Below are 16,789 nucleotides of genomic sequence, written 5' to 3'. Positions count from 1 at the left end.
GTTTTTGTTTTTACATTTTTTATATTTTGTTTTTCTGTTTCCTAAATTGTTCATGTTGTGTAGTGGTTTTTTCGTACCTTTAGATTATTTCCACCTTTAGATTTCTGTTTTTTTCCATTTATTCCTTTAACTTTTAAATCATTTTTAATTTTTTGTGTACTAGCTTTCTGCTTTTCATGTTGCGTTCAGGTTCAGTGGGTTTTTTTTTTAGTTCGCCTGTTTGCTTTGCAACTATCTGTTTACGGTCGATCAAATTTGTGAGAGAGGCTCCGCCCCCTCAGGTGTGGCTCTCTTGCAGGTAGGCTGCTGCTGCGCTCGGTGACGTCAGAGGGATGGGCAGGTCACGTGGTGGAAGGAAACCTGCGGTCTAATGTTTCTGAAATGGGAAACGGGAGAAAGAAATAGGAAGCGGAGTGATCGAGGTAAGGAGCGGCGCTGTGCGGTTCGGCAGAGGTTCCGTCCGCGGAGACGGAGACCGAAAGCTTTTCTTCTCTTTGCTTTGCGGCATAAAACTTCACTTTTAGGCCGTTTGCGTTTAAGACCACTCTTCACTTTTGGTGAAGTTTAGGTCTTTTTCTCGTTGAAGAAACTCTTCAAAAGTCGTTAAGTTTGTCCGAAACTCAGAACTTTACGCCTTTAGAAAAGCAACAAAGTGGACTTTGAGATTTAAATAAAGTTTATTCAAATGTTTTTGGCTGTAATCGAGATCCGGGGGTGACCGCAGCTCCGCCGCCCTCCCTTAGGCCTCCGCCGCCGGACTTTGATTGTTCGGGAAGCAGAATTTCCTCCACAGCGGGACTTTAAGGTGAAAATGAGGCCGAACGTTTCTTCACGTCTACGGTTTACCCAAATTACCGGGAAAAAAACTCAACGATTAGCGGAAAAAAGCTGTCCGTTAACTCGTCGCGGAGGTGTGTTCGCGGACCGTTACGAACGAAAGACGTGTTGTGTTCAAAGATCCTTCAGTCTTCTGAAATATATCTATTAAACTTTATTATTTATCTCTATATTAACAAAGATAATAAGTTAAAAACAACAAGTAATAAATATGTATATATAATAATTAAAATCATTGAAGAGTTTAACATTTCTGAGATTTACTTTTTCCTGTTAAAATGTATTATTATTTTACTATAAAAAAAACTTCTTTTTTTTATTCTTGATCTTTAATTACCAATAAATTAAGATGTCTTAAAAGTAAATATAAATGGTAAAAGGACAAAGTCTGACACTGCAGTGTTTATATGAAACAATGTGAGTCTTAAATACTCCGATCATCTTTTAATGGATTTTCAAACATATTTCATCAAAATCATGAAGGTTTTTAGCCAAAATAAAAAAAAACTCTGTCCTTTTAGGAAATAGTTTCAGCAAAGTGGTAACAGTTAATTAGAAAGAAAATACTCAATAAAGAAACATTCAGAAATGGAGTTTTAATCTTAATTTTCTTTATCTGTCCTCCATAATCAGCAAAATGCTGCAAGATGTTAAAAAACGCAGTTGGTCTGTAAAAAATCAAAAGTAATAGTTGTTTTTTTATCTAAAAAATGAGAAAATATGTTCTATTTAATTGCTCATAAATTATAGTTATGCATTTTTCAAATGTATTAGTGACTTAGTGACATTTTTTTAAAGTGTCCTTGTAAATTATGCATTTATTCTTGGGTTGTTATCAAATGTAAACAGTATGTTTTAGTACACATTTAATGAAAAAACCCTTTTCTGTTAATTTTTTTACTGTTAAAGTCTAGAAACACAAATAAAGATGTTTGATTAAAAAATGTCAAAAGTGAATTTTTAAAAATACAATTCTGTCAATAATTATGTTGGTAAAAAGCCTAAATGTAACCAATACTTTTATTGGGTTAATTCAAATTTAGCATTGGTTTGTTGTTTTTAGACCTTCATCACATTTTTTAAACATTTTTATTCTGCATAATTGTTAGTTTTCACCTGAGACTAAAATGTGGACGAAGCCTCAACGAAGCTGCAGAAAAACGTTTCTGAACGAATTCAACAGTTTTTTCCCTCATTTGGACTCTAGACGCTGAAGTCAGACGTACGAAGGAGAATCTTTCAGTCAGAAACAAACGATCATCTTAAAATTATAGTGAAGATAGTTTGAGTTTTGGTAAAACTCCCTGCGTGCGGACGCTTCCGAGGCTCCTCCCCCTCCTCACCTGTCTGTTTGTGTGTCTGCAGGCGGTTCCTGGACTCTCTGCCTTCATACCAGGTTTGCTTTTTGAGCCGCGGGCCAATGTAAGTCCAGTTGAGTGACTGCGTGTGAAGGAGGTATTGCAGCACAGTTCCTACTCTTTCCTCTCCACGTCGCCTCATAGAAACCACAGATTCTCGCCTGCATGGCGGCGTCTTCACGGGGCTGCAGCAGAACTACTTCCTGTGGTGGCTTCTCGGCTTCTTCCTGTTTGCATGACGTTGGATTTCGGCTTCTCTTCTGGGATTTGACTTCATCTTTTCTTTCTGCGTGTCGAGTTTGATCCCTCGTCTGTGTTTCTGTCCCGATCCAAATCAAAAGTTTCAGAAAAATGTAAAACACAAATGACAGAAATGGAAAATACTTGACGACAAAAAGATAAAAAAATTAGAGGAGGACACAAAGAACAACAAAAAGGAACAAAACACCCAGTGGATGACATTTGTAAAGACCCACTGTGATGAAAATGTGTGTTTGGTGTTCTGAAGACGTTCATGATGGAGGACATTTATAAAGAAAATCAAGATTAAAATTGATTTTCTGAGCATTTTTTATTCAAATTATTGTGAATCAGGAGCAAATGAAAAAATGCTTTTTTAAAACGATCATATTTGTGACATAGAAAGTACGCTGGGCGGGGCCACAAGCTCCTGGCTCCGCCCCTTTCCGATCATCCACCTGCAGCCAAACAGATCCGTGAGCTGGAATCTGGATCTAATCCGTACGGATGGATGGATCTGATGTTGCTGCCATTTCTGTTGCTCTGCTAATGCTAGCTTGGAGGTGTGAGGGGCTGTAAGCTAGCGGGAAAGAACGTAAACAAGGGATGATGGGAAAAGGCGACGGGCTAAATCAGCGCCACGACTCAGAGGGGAATTTCTGATGAACCCCTGCCGCTCTGCAGAAACTATGTCCTAGAAAACGACACAGGTTTTTGGATTTTGCTTAAAAACGGCATAAAAGTAACTAAAAGACGACTTTGAACACTTTGAAAACACATCAAAGAGAAGTGATGTATAGAAAACACTTTATGAATAAAATGATAAATTCTTGATTTAAAAAAACTAAAAGTAAAATCATTTCATGCATTTGGTGAATTGAAATCTCTTTTCCTTTGTTTTTGCCGTGACTTTGACAGAACCCCCCCTCCCCCCCCGTAGTTTCTGTTTTTAACATGTTTGCATATGCAAAACATTTTTAGGTTTCAATCCACGCTCAGCTTTTCAAAAGTGGCGTTTACGCCTCGCTGAACCAAAGAGGCTTTCAGACCAAACTCCATTTATTCCACCTGCTCGTAAATGTTCCGTCACTGTTGGACAAAAAGTCGGTTTTGTCCCTTCATGCTGGGAACTCGGAGGGCGGAGAAGACGGACGCAGATTTATCTGAGGCTGGAGGAGCAGAGGGCGGCTGAAAGGCTTCTGTCTGCGAGCCTTTGTCCCAAAAGAGAGCGCCGGCGGCGGGAAGGAAGCAGACCAGAATCTGTGTCTGTAGGTCTGCTCAGGCCTCACGGCCTCCTCACTGAGCAGTTACAGCTAGAACGTCGCTAGAACGTCGCTAGAACTTCTGCAGAGCATTGTCAGAACAAAATCAGAACGTTTTTCAGAACATCTTTAGAACGTCGTTAGAATGTCTGCAGAACGTTGTCATAACGTATTTGGAACATCATCAGAACGTCATCAGAACATTGTCGGAACCGATGGTCCAGAAACGTCTCTCTTTGGAATGTGGATCTTACACTGTAAAAATTGAATCTTGTGAAAGTAAAAAGACTTTCAGGAAAATTTGTCTTATTTTTCGTCTTGCAACAGAAAATGAATCTTAATTCCAGGAAAAAATGTCTTGGTGACTTTTTGACTTTTTTCTTAAAATATGAATTCGCTGTAAAACCATTTTTCTCACCACACTGTAGATTTTTTTTTCTTTTTAAGAAAATGTTTAAATTTTAGGAATTTTTGATTTATTTCTATTTTTGCAGTGTAACTGTTTTGTTTACAAAGCAAAACGTTTCAGCATCTTTTGTCCAAACTTTCCTCAACCTGGAACCGACAGGTTCTGCAGAGACTAAAAGACCAAACAGAACCTGTAATAGAACCCAGACCTTCAGTCCGGACAGAGACGCATGAACAGGAAGTTTGTTGTGTCTTTTAGGACCTGCAGATCATCTGAAGGTTCTTCTGTTTGCAGATGACACCAGGCTTTCATTTTCCAGAGGATTTGATGGATCTTTGTGTTTCTGCCCCTCAGGGACCACCACCATCCTCATGTCCTATGGAGGAGACTTTTACGGACGCACTGAGCGTGTCCGCCAGGCGCCGCACTATGACCAGGTTCCTCTGGGTTCTTTACCCCGAACAGACTCCTACGACTCCCAGCTGAGTGCGCCGTACTTGGGTCAGAGCGCCGACCCCCTTCCTCCCCCGCCGCTGCCGGAGCAGCCGCCTGTCGGCCCAGAGTCAGTCCCCAGCGAGGACGGTGCCGAGTTAGATCCCGCCATCGACATCAAACCGGTCCACCGCTTCGTCCCCGACTCCTGGAAGAACTTCTTCAGGCTCAGCAACCGCAGCAGCAAGAAGGCGTGGTCCATGCCTGCCTCCTCCACTGACAAAAACAACAGCACCACCAACGGGGTGCGCTGCTCCCCGCCCCACTCCCCTTCTCTTCCCGGATCGTACCGCGACCCGTATGGCGGCTCCGGCGGCAGTTACAACTCCCACAAGGAGCTTCTGGACGGACAGAACGGACAGGAGTCCTTCTCCGGACGCACTCACCACACGGGTCTGACCTACAGTGAGCGGGTGGAGGAGTACAACCAGCGCTACGCCTACATGAAGTCGTGGGCGGGGCTGCTGAGGATTCTGGGCTGCGTGGAGCTGCTGCTTGGCGCGGCCGTGTTCGCCTGCGTCTGCGCCTACATCCACAAAGACCACGAATGGTCCAGCATGTTTGGATCCTCGTCCCCCGGAGCTTATGGCGCCGGGTATTACGGCGCCGGAACAAGCGGGAGCTACTACAACGGCCCCATGACCCCATTTGTGTTGGTGGTGGCGGGGGTGGCCTGGGTGGTGACTGTGATTGTTCTGGTGTTGGGGATGACCATGTACTACCGCACCATCCTGCTGGACTCGTCCTGGTGGCCCCTGACTGAGTTCATCATCAACCTGGCTTTGGCCCTCCTCTACTTGGCCGCAGGTACGTCCTTTAGCTTCTGGATCCTCCAGAGCTGCAACCCTCCACTGGCGGATTGAGCGCTTTGACCATCCAAGCACAAAGTGGTTTTGGGTTGAGCGTTCCAGAAGTCCCTGCTGGTCCAGGTGGACCAGTGGAACCATGTAGACCAAGCTGTGGTTTTCCAAGGAAAACTGACTTTTGAGTTTCTGATCTTTAAAATCCATGAAGGTTTGTTGATTGAAAAACGGTGAAAACGTGCAATGAAGTTCCAAGATAAAGTCGAGCTCAGGCGGAAAGCAGAATCCTTCTGCTGCTTTCAGGTCGGGCTCGGAAAAGCGCGTTCAATGAAAAGTATACACGCATTTCCACTTTCAAATCTCTCATGTTCATGCGTCGCTACGCACGTTTTAAGTCTAAATTTGGGCTCTACGTAAAAAAATGCAGCCATTGAAAATGTAGTGAAAGTTAAACCAGGTGAACTCTGACCAATCAGGGACTCAGATTTGTTAGTGACGTAGGGATGGCGTCCCATTTAATTCACGGAAGTGCCAACCGTTTTTGTGATGCGCGTTCAAGAACGAGCTGAATGTGCTTTTAGTGTATGGTGTTCACACTGGACTGTCAAACGGTCAGCACTTTCGTGTTTTGAAAAAGATGCTATCCACACATCACTACCAAATCTGAGTCTCTGATTGGTCAGAGGTCACCTGGTTTCACTTTTGACGCGCGTTCGTTGGCCGTTGGGTATGTAGAGTCTAAAAATGGACGTAAAAGCATGCGTAGCGGAGCATAAACGTTAGTTATTGTTTGAGCGGGGAAGCCGGAAGCATGCATACGCGCAGGTTCCCATAGACCTTTGATTGCAAGTGGTCACTTGAACAGGCGTTTCCGAACACAGCATCAGGATTTCTCTGGATCCGCTAAGTCCCGAAGCTGCTGGCAGCGCGGTCCATCAGTCCAGACGAAGAGAAGCAGGTGAAGACCATAAACCAGAGAGATGATCAACTTCCTGAGGTTTTCTTTTTCTAGTATTTTCTAGATGAACATCAGGACAGATTCATGTGAAACAGTGACATAGATGATGAAAGCTAACGGTTGGAGCTAGCAGTGGAAGCTAGCGGTGGAAGCTAACGGTGGAAGCTAACAGGTCGTCCCAAGACAAACAACCTGTTGTCTTATGTTAGGCGTTGATGCTCTGATGCGTTCAGGGACGTCACGGTAAAAGCATGACTAGATCACTGCCATGTGTCTGCAGAGACAAACTATATTTAGGCCGGTTCTAGGACGACAATCCCCCTCCCCCACCGCCAGCATTCCCGCCAGGCTGAGTTTCTGGGGATGACAGTCCCGGTGCCCCCCACCCCACCCCCCACCCCTCATCAGCAGAGATGCATTTGAGGACTCAAAGCGTTCAGTCATAAAACCATCACTTTGCTAAACGCACGGATGAAAGATGTGCTGACCTGACTCTCTGGAGGGAACGTCACATGACCTCGTAACCATAGCAGCACACGCCCTCCAGGTGCAGATGGAGCACAAGACAATGATGATGTTTGGATGAAGCTTAGATCATAAATTCACGAATAAATACAAACGTTAAAACCCCTAAAAGGTCAAAGGTTGAGATCAGGTGGAAGAGTTTAGGATTTTATCAGCAATTTTCAACCTTTTGTTTTAGTAAAAGAAATGCTTTTGCATAAATTTGATTTTGTGTTGTTGTATTTTTAGTCTTAAAAGGCAGAAATGTTGGAGTGAACATCATGATTTCTATATGGTGTATAAATGAGGAAGATGCAGGTTTATGTTCCTTAAATGACGTCATTTTGACTTTTATTGTTAGTTTTCTGTTGAAATAACAGAAACCGTCTGAAGCCTGTGGAGCTGCCTTTTCTTTTTCTGTCATTAAACAACAAAGGCTGAACTTTTATTGTACAATAATGAATTCTGAGTTTAAATAATCAACTAAAAGTTGATTTTCCCCAGAGAAATAGGTTTAAATTGACTTTAAAGTAGAAGATTTTATGGATTTTAAACATGAATTGAATAATTTTTCTCAGTAAAGATTGAAATTAGTTTTATTGTGTCTTTTTTCAAACCATTTAACGAAATATTCTTCCAAAAAGGTTTATTTGTATGTTAACTTAAATTCTGAATGACGTTTGGCGCCTGAACAGGAGGAGCGTCGCCTCTCAAAGCTTCGCCGTCAGACGGAGGTTCCTGGGTTTGGTTCAGGAGCGGCTCCGGTTCTCCGGCGTTCTCACTGGCGTTTGCGGTTCTCTGCAGGCATCGTCTACGTCCGGGACGCGACCCGGGGGGGCCTCTGCTCCTACCCCGTCTTCAACGCCGGCATCAACGCGGCGTTCTGCAGGATCGAGGCGGGCCAGACGGCCGCCATCATCTTCTTGTTCTCCACCATGGTGGTGTACCTGATCGGCGCCATCGTGTGTCTGAAGCTGTGGCGGCACGAAGCCGCCCGCCGGTACCGGGAGCGGTACGGCCTGCAGGTGAGAGCTCGCCCTCGCCGCCGCCGCCTTTGGATTTGTCTGCACATTCCTGGAATTCCTTCCAGACTTCCAGTTAGGCTCAGAAATGTCTGTCAACAACATCGACCTTATTGCCGCGGCGTCGCAACCGACCACAAAGTTTGCAGAGCTGAGGGTGTGGAGGGTTAGTGGGCGGAGTCTCAACCTGTTGACACCTGTTGACTCCTGCCATGAACTCCAGGAAGTGAAGCTTCTGTTTCTAAGAATTTTAGATTTAATAAGTTTTTTATAAATGTAAAACTATGTTTGCAGCATTTCCTGTTTGTCTTTCGATGAGACTAAAACGTTTTGGTTTCCAGACCGGCTAATGATTTCTTTTTCTAAAAGGTCGTTTGGCATAAAGCGTTTGAGTTTTTCATAGGTGTCAGTGCAGAAGAACCCGGCGGAGCGCCGCGGTTCCACACGTTTGTCCCGACCCTGCAGTTCCAGCAGATGCTGGCAGGCGTCTGCCTCGTCTTCCTCGTGGATCTTCATCTCCTGACGGGTTTCTCCGGATCCCCGCAGGTTCATCCTGAACGGCTGGATGTCTTTCTTAAACTTTGGGGACATGAGCAGAATCTCCACTGATGGACGCTTCACACTGTGTTGGTGGGAGGAGGGTAACCCCTCACCCCCCAGGGATGAAAAAACATTACACTCAACATTTTCTGGTCGGAACTCAAATCTGGTTAAATAATCCTAAACCATAAATAACTTTATTAATAACAGGTAACATTTGCTGAAGCTGGGACGGCCCCGCCCACCCGAGTCCTGTCAGCCTCCCTCCACCTCCTGATGGGGGTTTCCATGGCGACACAGCCTCCAGCGGCTGTCCTGGAGGTCCTGGTTGATCTCCATGTTGGTTGTTGGGATCTTGATGAGATCAGATGTTCTTTCCATAGTTTCTGGCTTCATCATCATCATCGTCGTCCTCCACGGTCCTGCTGCGGTTCCATTGTGGTTCCACTGTGGTTCCACTGTGGTTCCATTGTGGTTCTGCTGCGGTTCCGCTGTGGTTCCGCTTCGGTGTAGCTGTGGTTCCACTGTGGTTAGGTTGCGGTTCCGCTGCGGTTCCGTTGCGGTTCCGCTGTTGTTCGGTCAGGTTTAAACACGCAGAGGGCAGAACGGTCCTGACGCCGTGGTGTTTGTGTCGTTGCAGCCGTCTGAGATGCGCTCCGTCCAGACGACGCCGGTAAGACCACCGCTCAGAACCAGAACTCGCTTCTCTGTCGTCACTTTGACCCCAAAAAACGTTTTGCCTTTTTTTTTCTTTATCAGAGAGTTCCAGTTTCTGAGCCAGTTCCCAGAATTCAAGAGGTGGTCCGGGACGCGGCGGCCGTCCCCATCAAGGTGCCTCTGAAGGCGGTTCCCGCTCAGGTGGTTCAGGGAAGCATCCCGTCAGGATACATCCCCAAACCCGTCATCGTTCCAGACTACATCGCGTGAGTGTTGCTCATGTTGGGACAGGTGTGGGAGGAGCTAAGCTTCACCTGTCTGTGCTTTTCCCCAAAAAGAGAGATTATTGTTTTGTTCTGCAGTCGGTTTCATCTGATTCTTTGTTCTTTTTATCAAGTTATTGTGATTTAAAGAGGAAAAAATAATAAATACAATGAAATATTTGGGGACTAAAAGGTCTAAGAAGAAGGAACTAAAAGAAAAAATCTTGAAAAATCTAAGTTTATAATAAATTAAACACAAAAACTGAATCAAAAAAGAATATAAATTAAAGAAATAAAAGATAAAACGTGTGTGTCTAGTTTTTGAAGTGCGTCAGTTTTTGTTCAGAACATCGGGTTTGTTTTCAAAATTTCAATACATTTTTAGTTTTTCTAATTTTTTAAAAAGTACTAATAAAATTGATCAAATTTGACCCAAAACAACAATAACTAACATTTAAATGTTCTGTGCTATAAAAGTATTTTCCGTTTAACCTAAAGAGAGACAAACAGCATCTCCACAGTGAAGCATGGCGGCGGCAGCATCATGCTGTGATGTGAACCGTTCTCCCTCGTCTGTGCAGTAAATATCCAGCGATCCGGTCCAGCGAGGAGAAGGACCGGTACCGGGCCGTGTTCAACGACCAGTACTCCGAGTACAAAGAGCTCCACTCGGACGTCCAGGCCACCCTGAAGAAGTTTGAGGAGATGGACGCCATGATCCAGACGCTTCCTCAGCATCCGACCAGTCAGATGGTGAGAACCCCCGGTTCTGATCTGATCCAAAAATACGGACAACAGAATTTCTTCATCTGATTTTTCTGCTAAAACGAGACATTAACTCCTTTAGTCCTCAACAAACCTTCCCATACCATCATACCACCACCTCCATTCCTTTGTTTATCCCCACCTTGTGTTCTGGTTTACGTTGGTAGATTTTAAGATGGGGGGGGGGGGGGGGGCTGCCATGCCAATCATTAATTTCCATCTGGGACTCATGCGTGGTTTTCCCGTATGCGGCGATTTGTCAACGAATAATGTTCAATATTCATGAAATGCTGCCAGAAGTAACTTTAGTCAAATTCTCTGAATGTTTATGAATTTCTAAACGTTCCAGAAAAATTCTTTTTAACAACATTAATGCTGTCAGAGAAGAAGAGCTATTATTTTATTCATTTTGACATCGTCTGACTTCGGTAAAGTTCCATTAAATTCATGTTATGCTTCAGAAACTCTTTGGTTTCCCAGCAGAATCAAAGCATTCTGGGTTATTTTTGCTGTTTTTTCCTCTGAGAAAACGGAAGAACATTTCAGAAGTTTGACTCGTTTAACCTTTGAGTGCCGCCGGTCAGAACGGCGATGGAACCTGCAGCCTCACTGTGACCGCGGCTGGAATGTGCTCCTGCCTTGGACTTCCTCTGTTTGCATTTCCTCTTCCTGTTTTGCTTTCCCCAAAGCCCTGGGGCCTGTTTCACAAAGGAGGTTAAGTGTAAACTCTGAGTTCATAAACCCGGAAATCAGGGAAACCCTGGGTTTTCCGTTTCAGAATCGGAGGTTTGTCAAACCAGAGAAAGCAGAGTAAGTCAAACCCGTTTCTGAAAGAGAGGTAACTTCTACTCGGAGTCCGTATCCATGGTTACTTATGCTGTGAACCTAACCTGGTCGGGAGCAGGTTTTATTCTCCAAACTCGAAGTTTTTGCCGGTCCCCTCCCCTTTTTAAAGACGAAGCGGTATTTTTCGCTTTAACCTTCATTGTCCACATGTCCGTCACACAGAGACGATCTAAGTGACAAGAATGGCTTGTTCTGTTTTGGAGGACCCAATAGATGAGGAGGCTGCATTAATTCATAGAGAATTATATTTACGTCGTACGAGGATTTTGAGACCTCGACTCGATGTTTTGTCATTGCTCCATACGTTTTTGTTTGAGCGTTACCGTTTTTCGTTGCAGTCAATTACATATACAAAATGAAAACAACATTAGGTCTTGCTATGTAGATGTTTAATATGTCAAATATTGTCAACAAAGCCTACATCCATGACATGATCACATTTGACCTGATTGAATTATGTTTTTATACTTCATTTTTAGCTGCTGCCATGTTCTTTTAATTCCTGCAGGATTGCATCTACATGAAAATGAAATCAGGGACATTGAATTAGATTAATGTAACAATTACTTTTTGGAAACACAATTTTCTAGCACTGCTTACTTTCTTAATCCCATATAAACCTATACCACTTGATCAATACAAGGGTAGTGTTGCAGTGTGTGTGTGCTGAGCGGGGTGCGATCCACGAGAGACAAGGGGAGGGGCGAGTGCAGGTGCAGATGGGGGGGGGGGGGGGGTGAGCACGGATGAGGAGGACGGAGAAGGTGTCATTCCCAGAATAACTGTTTTGGAGTCATTCTTATTCCGCTCTGGAGGTTGAGGGTTTCCAACGGGAAGTGAACCCCGAAGGAGAATTCCCTTCAGCCCTGAAGGAAATCTCCCCTGCGCTTTTGACCACGGTCGGAAAGACGAGAGAAAAGAAAGGAGAAGCCTTCGCGCAGCGAAAGGTTCAACAGTAGACAAAAGTTCACTTTTAAAAACACAATTGCATGTATTAATATTAAACTGACCAACGTTTGCAAGAGGGGAAGGTTAACAAAAAAGTCCTCCAAACATTACCGACGTTAAATGCATCCCCCCCCCAGATTGGTTCTGTACACTATGCAGCATTTCATGCATTTACACCAGGAATAACACTTCAAAAGTACACCTAAATATCGCCATTTTTTATTTCACACCTTACGCTATTTAAAAAGTTATTACAGTCAATATTTTATGACAATGATTTAAATGCAAACTTAGGCATTAACTTGAGCAGCTATGTTTTCCACGCTAACTGTCTCTGTTTTGCAGATGCAGCGGTGTTGCTTTTCTTCTGGAATATGTGCTCATATTCACTGTAACTCTGCAGCAGCACGTCAAGTTCAGCTGGAGAAAAATACGCAGACCTCTTTGTTTTCACGGTTGCCATGGTGACTCGTGATATCTGCGCTCCATTGATAATGGCTTCTTATAGACGCGGTGCGCACGCTCACCTCCGAATCAGTCCACTCAGAGTTGATTGATCTAACTCGGATCAGCTGCTCTGAAACTGAAAACTCAGAGTTGTCAATCTCTCGATTGACCAACTCTGAGTTCAAGTTTATCCTCAGAGTTGGTTGAACCTCCTTTCTGAAACAGGCCCCTGGTCTGCTCCGCCCGTCTGAGTCTCAGTCGTCACGGTAACGCCTCTTCTTGCTGTTGGCAGGAGTTGGAGCGGATCCAGAGGATCCTGCAGGACTACCAGAGGAAGAAGACGGTGAGTCTGCCGCGGTGAAGGTTTGAGTCTGGGGAGGTTCGACAGAAAAATACTTTACAACTCTGAGAAAAGTCCAGATCTACAATAAAAAAGTCAATCAATTCAATAGAATCTATCTATAAATATATTCTATATAAATATACGTTGTTTTTCCAGAGTTTTAACAATGAGTTTTAACAAGGATTTGATTCATGGTCAATGTTGGTTCATTTGGATCGATCCGATTGGATCCGATTCTCTGACCTAAAATGGATCCAGATCATCTTCATCCAGAACTTCAACCAGTGAGACTCAGACAGAAATTCCTGCGACTGAACAGTGAAGTTTGTTAGGGTAACCCAAATAGTAACTTTTACTAGAGTAACCCAAATAGTAACTTTTACTAGAGTAACCCAAATAGTAACTTTTACTAGAGTAACCCAAATAGTAACTTTTACTAGAGTAACCCAAATAGTAACTTTTAATAGAATAACTTAAATGGTAACTCTTTGAGTGTAACACATAGTTAGATTTTCTGGTAACTAGTTACTATTTGGATCAAGTAATGATTAACAGATTACTTTTTTTCTGTTCATGACTACTCAGGCTCCGTCTCTAACTGCTGCAGGTTTGTTGATCAGACCGAGTTCACCGGGGGGGGGGGGGTATTCCAGAAGGCCCGTTTAAACTCCCCTGACTTTAACCCTGAACTCTGGCTGAAATCCGCCTGAACTTGCTTACTCTGGGTATGTCGGTTCCTAAAGACCGGATATGGGTTAGCATAATTACACTCCACTTGGTAACCCTGGGTTAATGCACGTGCACAGCAGGTACATAAAGACATTCTCAATGGATCAACGATTTCCAGAGTCACCATGGAAACGCGTGGAGAAAAAAAGAGAGCGCTATACTTCAGTGAGACGGAGTCTGAGATTTTAATGACGGCGTATGAAGATTATACGTCCATCAATAAAGTAACACGGCTGCATCATCAGCAAAAGAAAGAGTTTCTGCTTGGAGAAACAGAACAAAGTAAACGCACGAGTTTCTGATCTTATTTCCAATTACATTGTGATGTATATATAAATATAACTTATCCAACTTAAATGAATTACTTCTATTGGTAACAAGTAATTGAGTTAAATTTATTCAACCTAACTTCTTATATCTATAAAACTCAATAATTGTTTTTACAACTCGAATTTACATTTTTATCTAACTAAATGTCATTTTACTCCAATTCAATTAATATTTTTTCCATCTTAATTTATTATACTTCTTGAACTCTCATATGTCTAAGTTTGAGCCGCAGATATACTCATTTTTATAACAATAAAACGGAAGTATTTAATCATTTATCATGACTGACTTTGACTTCAGTTCTTACAAAATGACAAAGCAGAAGTGATGGTGAATATCTTCATCCTCCTCCTCCTCCCTCTCACTCATGGTGCAGAAAGAATGAAACATAACAGAACAAATAACTACACAAAACACAGTAAAACAGCTAAACAACTAAACACATTTGGTCAAAAAGCCACACTTAAACCCAAATCCGTCCAGACAGGCAAAGGGAATGGTATCCCACAATCCCTTGCGGTGCCGATCTAACAGCAGCACCAAAGTTACACCTACTTAATTGAATTAATTTGAATGAAAGTAAAATAACTGTCTGATAACTGTGTGTTATTTTTAAACTGACTTAACAAAAAAATGATTTATCTTAACTGAAGCAAATAATGAAGTTAGATCAAAGTAAAAAGTTTCTCTTTCCAACATCCATATGTGGTCTTATCACCCTCTCATGGTGGAAAAAGTATTATTTGAGCTTCTTCATCCACTAAATCATCTTCAAATGGACACGCCATGCTGCTTCACCTCTCTGAAAACAAACTAACCTTCAACTAAACCTGCTCCGGACCAGGTTATGTTCAGAGCATGAGTTGCCATGGCAACTTGACCTACCCTGAAACATACCTCCATTTCTGGAACAGAAAGCTGAGGTTATCAACTTCCTTAGCCTCAAACTTATCGTGGGAGCTAGCATAACCTGCTTTCTGGAATACCCCCCAGTTATGTCATGTTGTTGTTGTGTTTAAGTGGGCGTGGCTAAATGAAACTACAGTTTCTAAGGAGAGCTGCTTCCAGGTAGGGACGTGAAATCCTCGCCTGGATTAATGAGCCTCTGAAAGCAGCAGAGGAAGCAGCTCCTGAGGAACATGGGAGAGTCTTTCAGGAGAACGTTTGTCTGCAGAGAACTTTCTTCTCTCTTTAGACGGGAAATCAAATCTTAAATGCGCTTTAAAACAGAGACTTCTACTTGTGTTTCCCAGGACCCGACTTTCCTGGAGAAGAAGGAGCGCTGCGAGTACCTGAAGAACAAACTGTCGCACATAAAACAGAAGATCCAAGAGTACGAGAAAGTCATGGAGTGGAACGACGGATACACTTAGATCCTCCTTCAGAAGCGACTTTTGGATCGCGGGGAAAACCAAAAACCACCAGCTTTCTGTCTGAACGCATCTCCACGGGTCTGTAGGGACTCTGTTCGGTAGTTTGGTGTTTGTTAAAAAAGCCTTCCTCGTTTATCCAAAGAACTTTCAGCTTTGCGACAAAAACGGCAGACGGAGAGGCTGAACGTCCTCCAACACTAAAACACACTTCCAGATTCAAAGGACTTTGTGTCCCCCAGGAATCTGGGTTCTTTCATTTCACACTAATCACAAAATGCACTTGACATGAAATCTGAAACCTGATGACGGATCCATCAGAAAAACAGCAAAGCACATTCAGTTTTCTCTTTTCTTTCCATCTAAATGCAGAAAAGTAAAGTTTCATTCGAAAGGCAACTCAAGGCGGTGAAGGGACCGAGGGGTTAACGGCCATCAGGTGACGGACCCGTCTGCTGCCCGATGTGGAACAGAACCTTTTAAATGTGGCATTCTGTTTGCTGACCAGCAGGGGGCGACGGTCAGACTGTGGAGAAACGTTGGCTAACTGCTCATCTGCTTTGGAATAAAAACTTTGAGGTTTTCTTTCAGAAAGTGTCTCTGAAAAAAATCCAGGACGAGTCTACTTTAAAAGAAAAAAGAGTTCTGATTCTGAAATCTTTATGATTTTGAAGGAGTTTGGGGTTTGAACCAAATCCTCTAAAAAAAAAAAAGAATCAACTTTTTGCTGGTAAAAACCCCAAAATGGTCCAAATATACAAAGAGTAATTAGATGCTGCTGCAGAAATGTAAAACAGATGTAGATGTAAAACGACACTGGATTACCTCCAATATCTGCTCATTTTACAGCATTATGAATCTGCTTCATCGCTGTCTTGTCACTGAAACTGAAAATACATGCGTGTCTGACTCTTCCTGTCAAAGCTTTTGTAATGATCTGTTCCAGCATTTCACTAATTAAACATTTTATATTTTCAAGATGACTTTGTGTTCCTTCACTAAAGACGGTCGAACTGCAAACCTATGAAAACGGTTTCTTCAAGTGAAAATAAAGAATTTCTTCCATAAAGAAAGAAAATTGCAAAGCGAGTTAGGACACGGTGGAATCTGTGCCGCTGCTCTGAAAGTGGTTCCTGTTTTTCAGGCAGATCAAAATGAGACCAAACTTTGGAGAAGTGAAAAGTTAAATGTCAGCTGCAGGTTTTTGCTGATTCCATTAGAAAAGAGGACATTTGGGGAAAAGGTTCTTCATTTCTGCTTTAGGGATCATTATCTGCACTTTATTATATTCTGTTATAGTTTTATTGTATTTTAAATACAAAATGAAAATCTGGTAGTTTATTTAATTTTTTTATTTTAAGGTTTTCTTTTGCACTTCATTGTATTCATTATTTATTTTATTTAAGAATTATTTAATTTAATTATGTACTTATTTTTATTGTTTATTTTATTTTTGTTTTAATTTTTTACTTAATGCTTACTTCTGCCAGCAATTGCAAGATGAAACTCTGGTAGTTCATTTAATTTTATTTTAGTTTTTTTTGCACCTCATTTTATTTATTTTATTCAAGATCTATTGTGTTTTATTCTTTTTTGAATAATTTTTATTAATTGTTTATTTTGTTTTAATTTACTCAAAGCTTACTTCTTTTGGCAATTAGAAGAT

General features: G+C 42.5%; 1 protein-coding gene across 9 annotated transcripts; it reads left to right on the top strand.

The window, feature by feature from the left end:
- The first annotated feature begins 263 nt into the window (after positions 1-263).
- Positions 264-16,101, top strand: marveld2a (MARVEL domain containing 2a). Of its 9 annotated transcripts, none has more exons than XM_011481402.4 (9): positions 271-422; positions 2,203-2,259; positions 4,461-5,405; positions 7,668-7,888; positions 9,066-9,098; positions 9,185-9,348; positions 9,927-10,098; positions 12,644-12,694; positions 15,007-16,101. In XM_011481402.4, the coding sequence occupies exons 3-9, from the start codon at positions 4,478-4,480 to the stop codon at positions 15,124-15,126; spliced, it is 1,689 nt and encodes a 562-aa protein (XP_011479704.1). In that variant the 5' UTR covers positions 271-422; positions 2,203-2,259; positions 4,461-4,477; the 3' UTR covers positions 15,127-16,101. The 9 variants fall into 9 exon arrangements, with proteins under 9 accessions (XP_078812241.1, XP_011479700.1, XP_011479704.1 ...); XM_011481400.4 differs by having other exon boundaries at positions 283-422; positions 2,203-2,292; XM_011481401.4 differs by having other exon boundaries at positions 414-805.
- Positions 16,102-16,789: the final 688 nt, after the last annotated feature.

This window comes from Oryzias latipes, chromosome 12 (assembly GCF_053564925.1).
Source record: "Oryzias latipes strain Hd-rR chromosome 12, Olatipes_Hd-rR_3.1".
NCBI lineage: Eukaryota > Metazoa > Chordata > Actinopteri > Beloniformes > Adrianichthyidae > Oryzias > Oryzias latipes.
The sequence above is the reverse complement of the archived record's forward strand: the minus strand, read 5'-3'. Positions and strand labels throughout refer to the sequence as shown.

Coding starts and splice junctions, on each gene's coding strand:
- marveld2a (XM_011481398.4), top strand. CDS start 371: ATGTTTCTGAAATGGGAAACGGGAGAAAGAAATAGGAAGCGGAGTGAT. Junction 9,099..9,184: donor GCTCCGTCCAGACGACGCCG/GTAAGACCACCG, acceptor TTTCTTTATCAG/AGAGTTCCAGTTTCTGAGCC. Junction 9,349..9,926: donor ATCGTTCCAGACTACATCGC/GTGAGTGTTGCT, acceptor TCGTCTGTGCAG/TAAATATCCAGCGATCCGGT.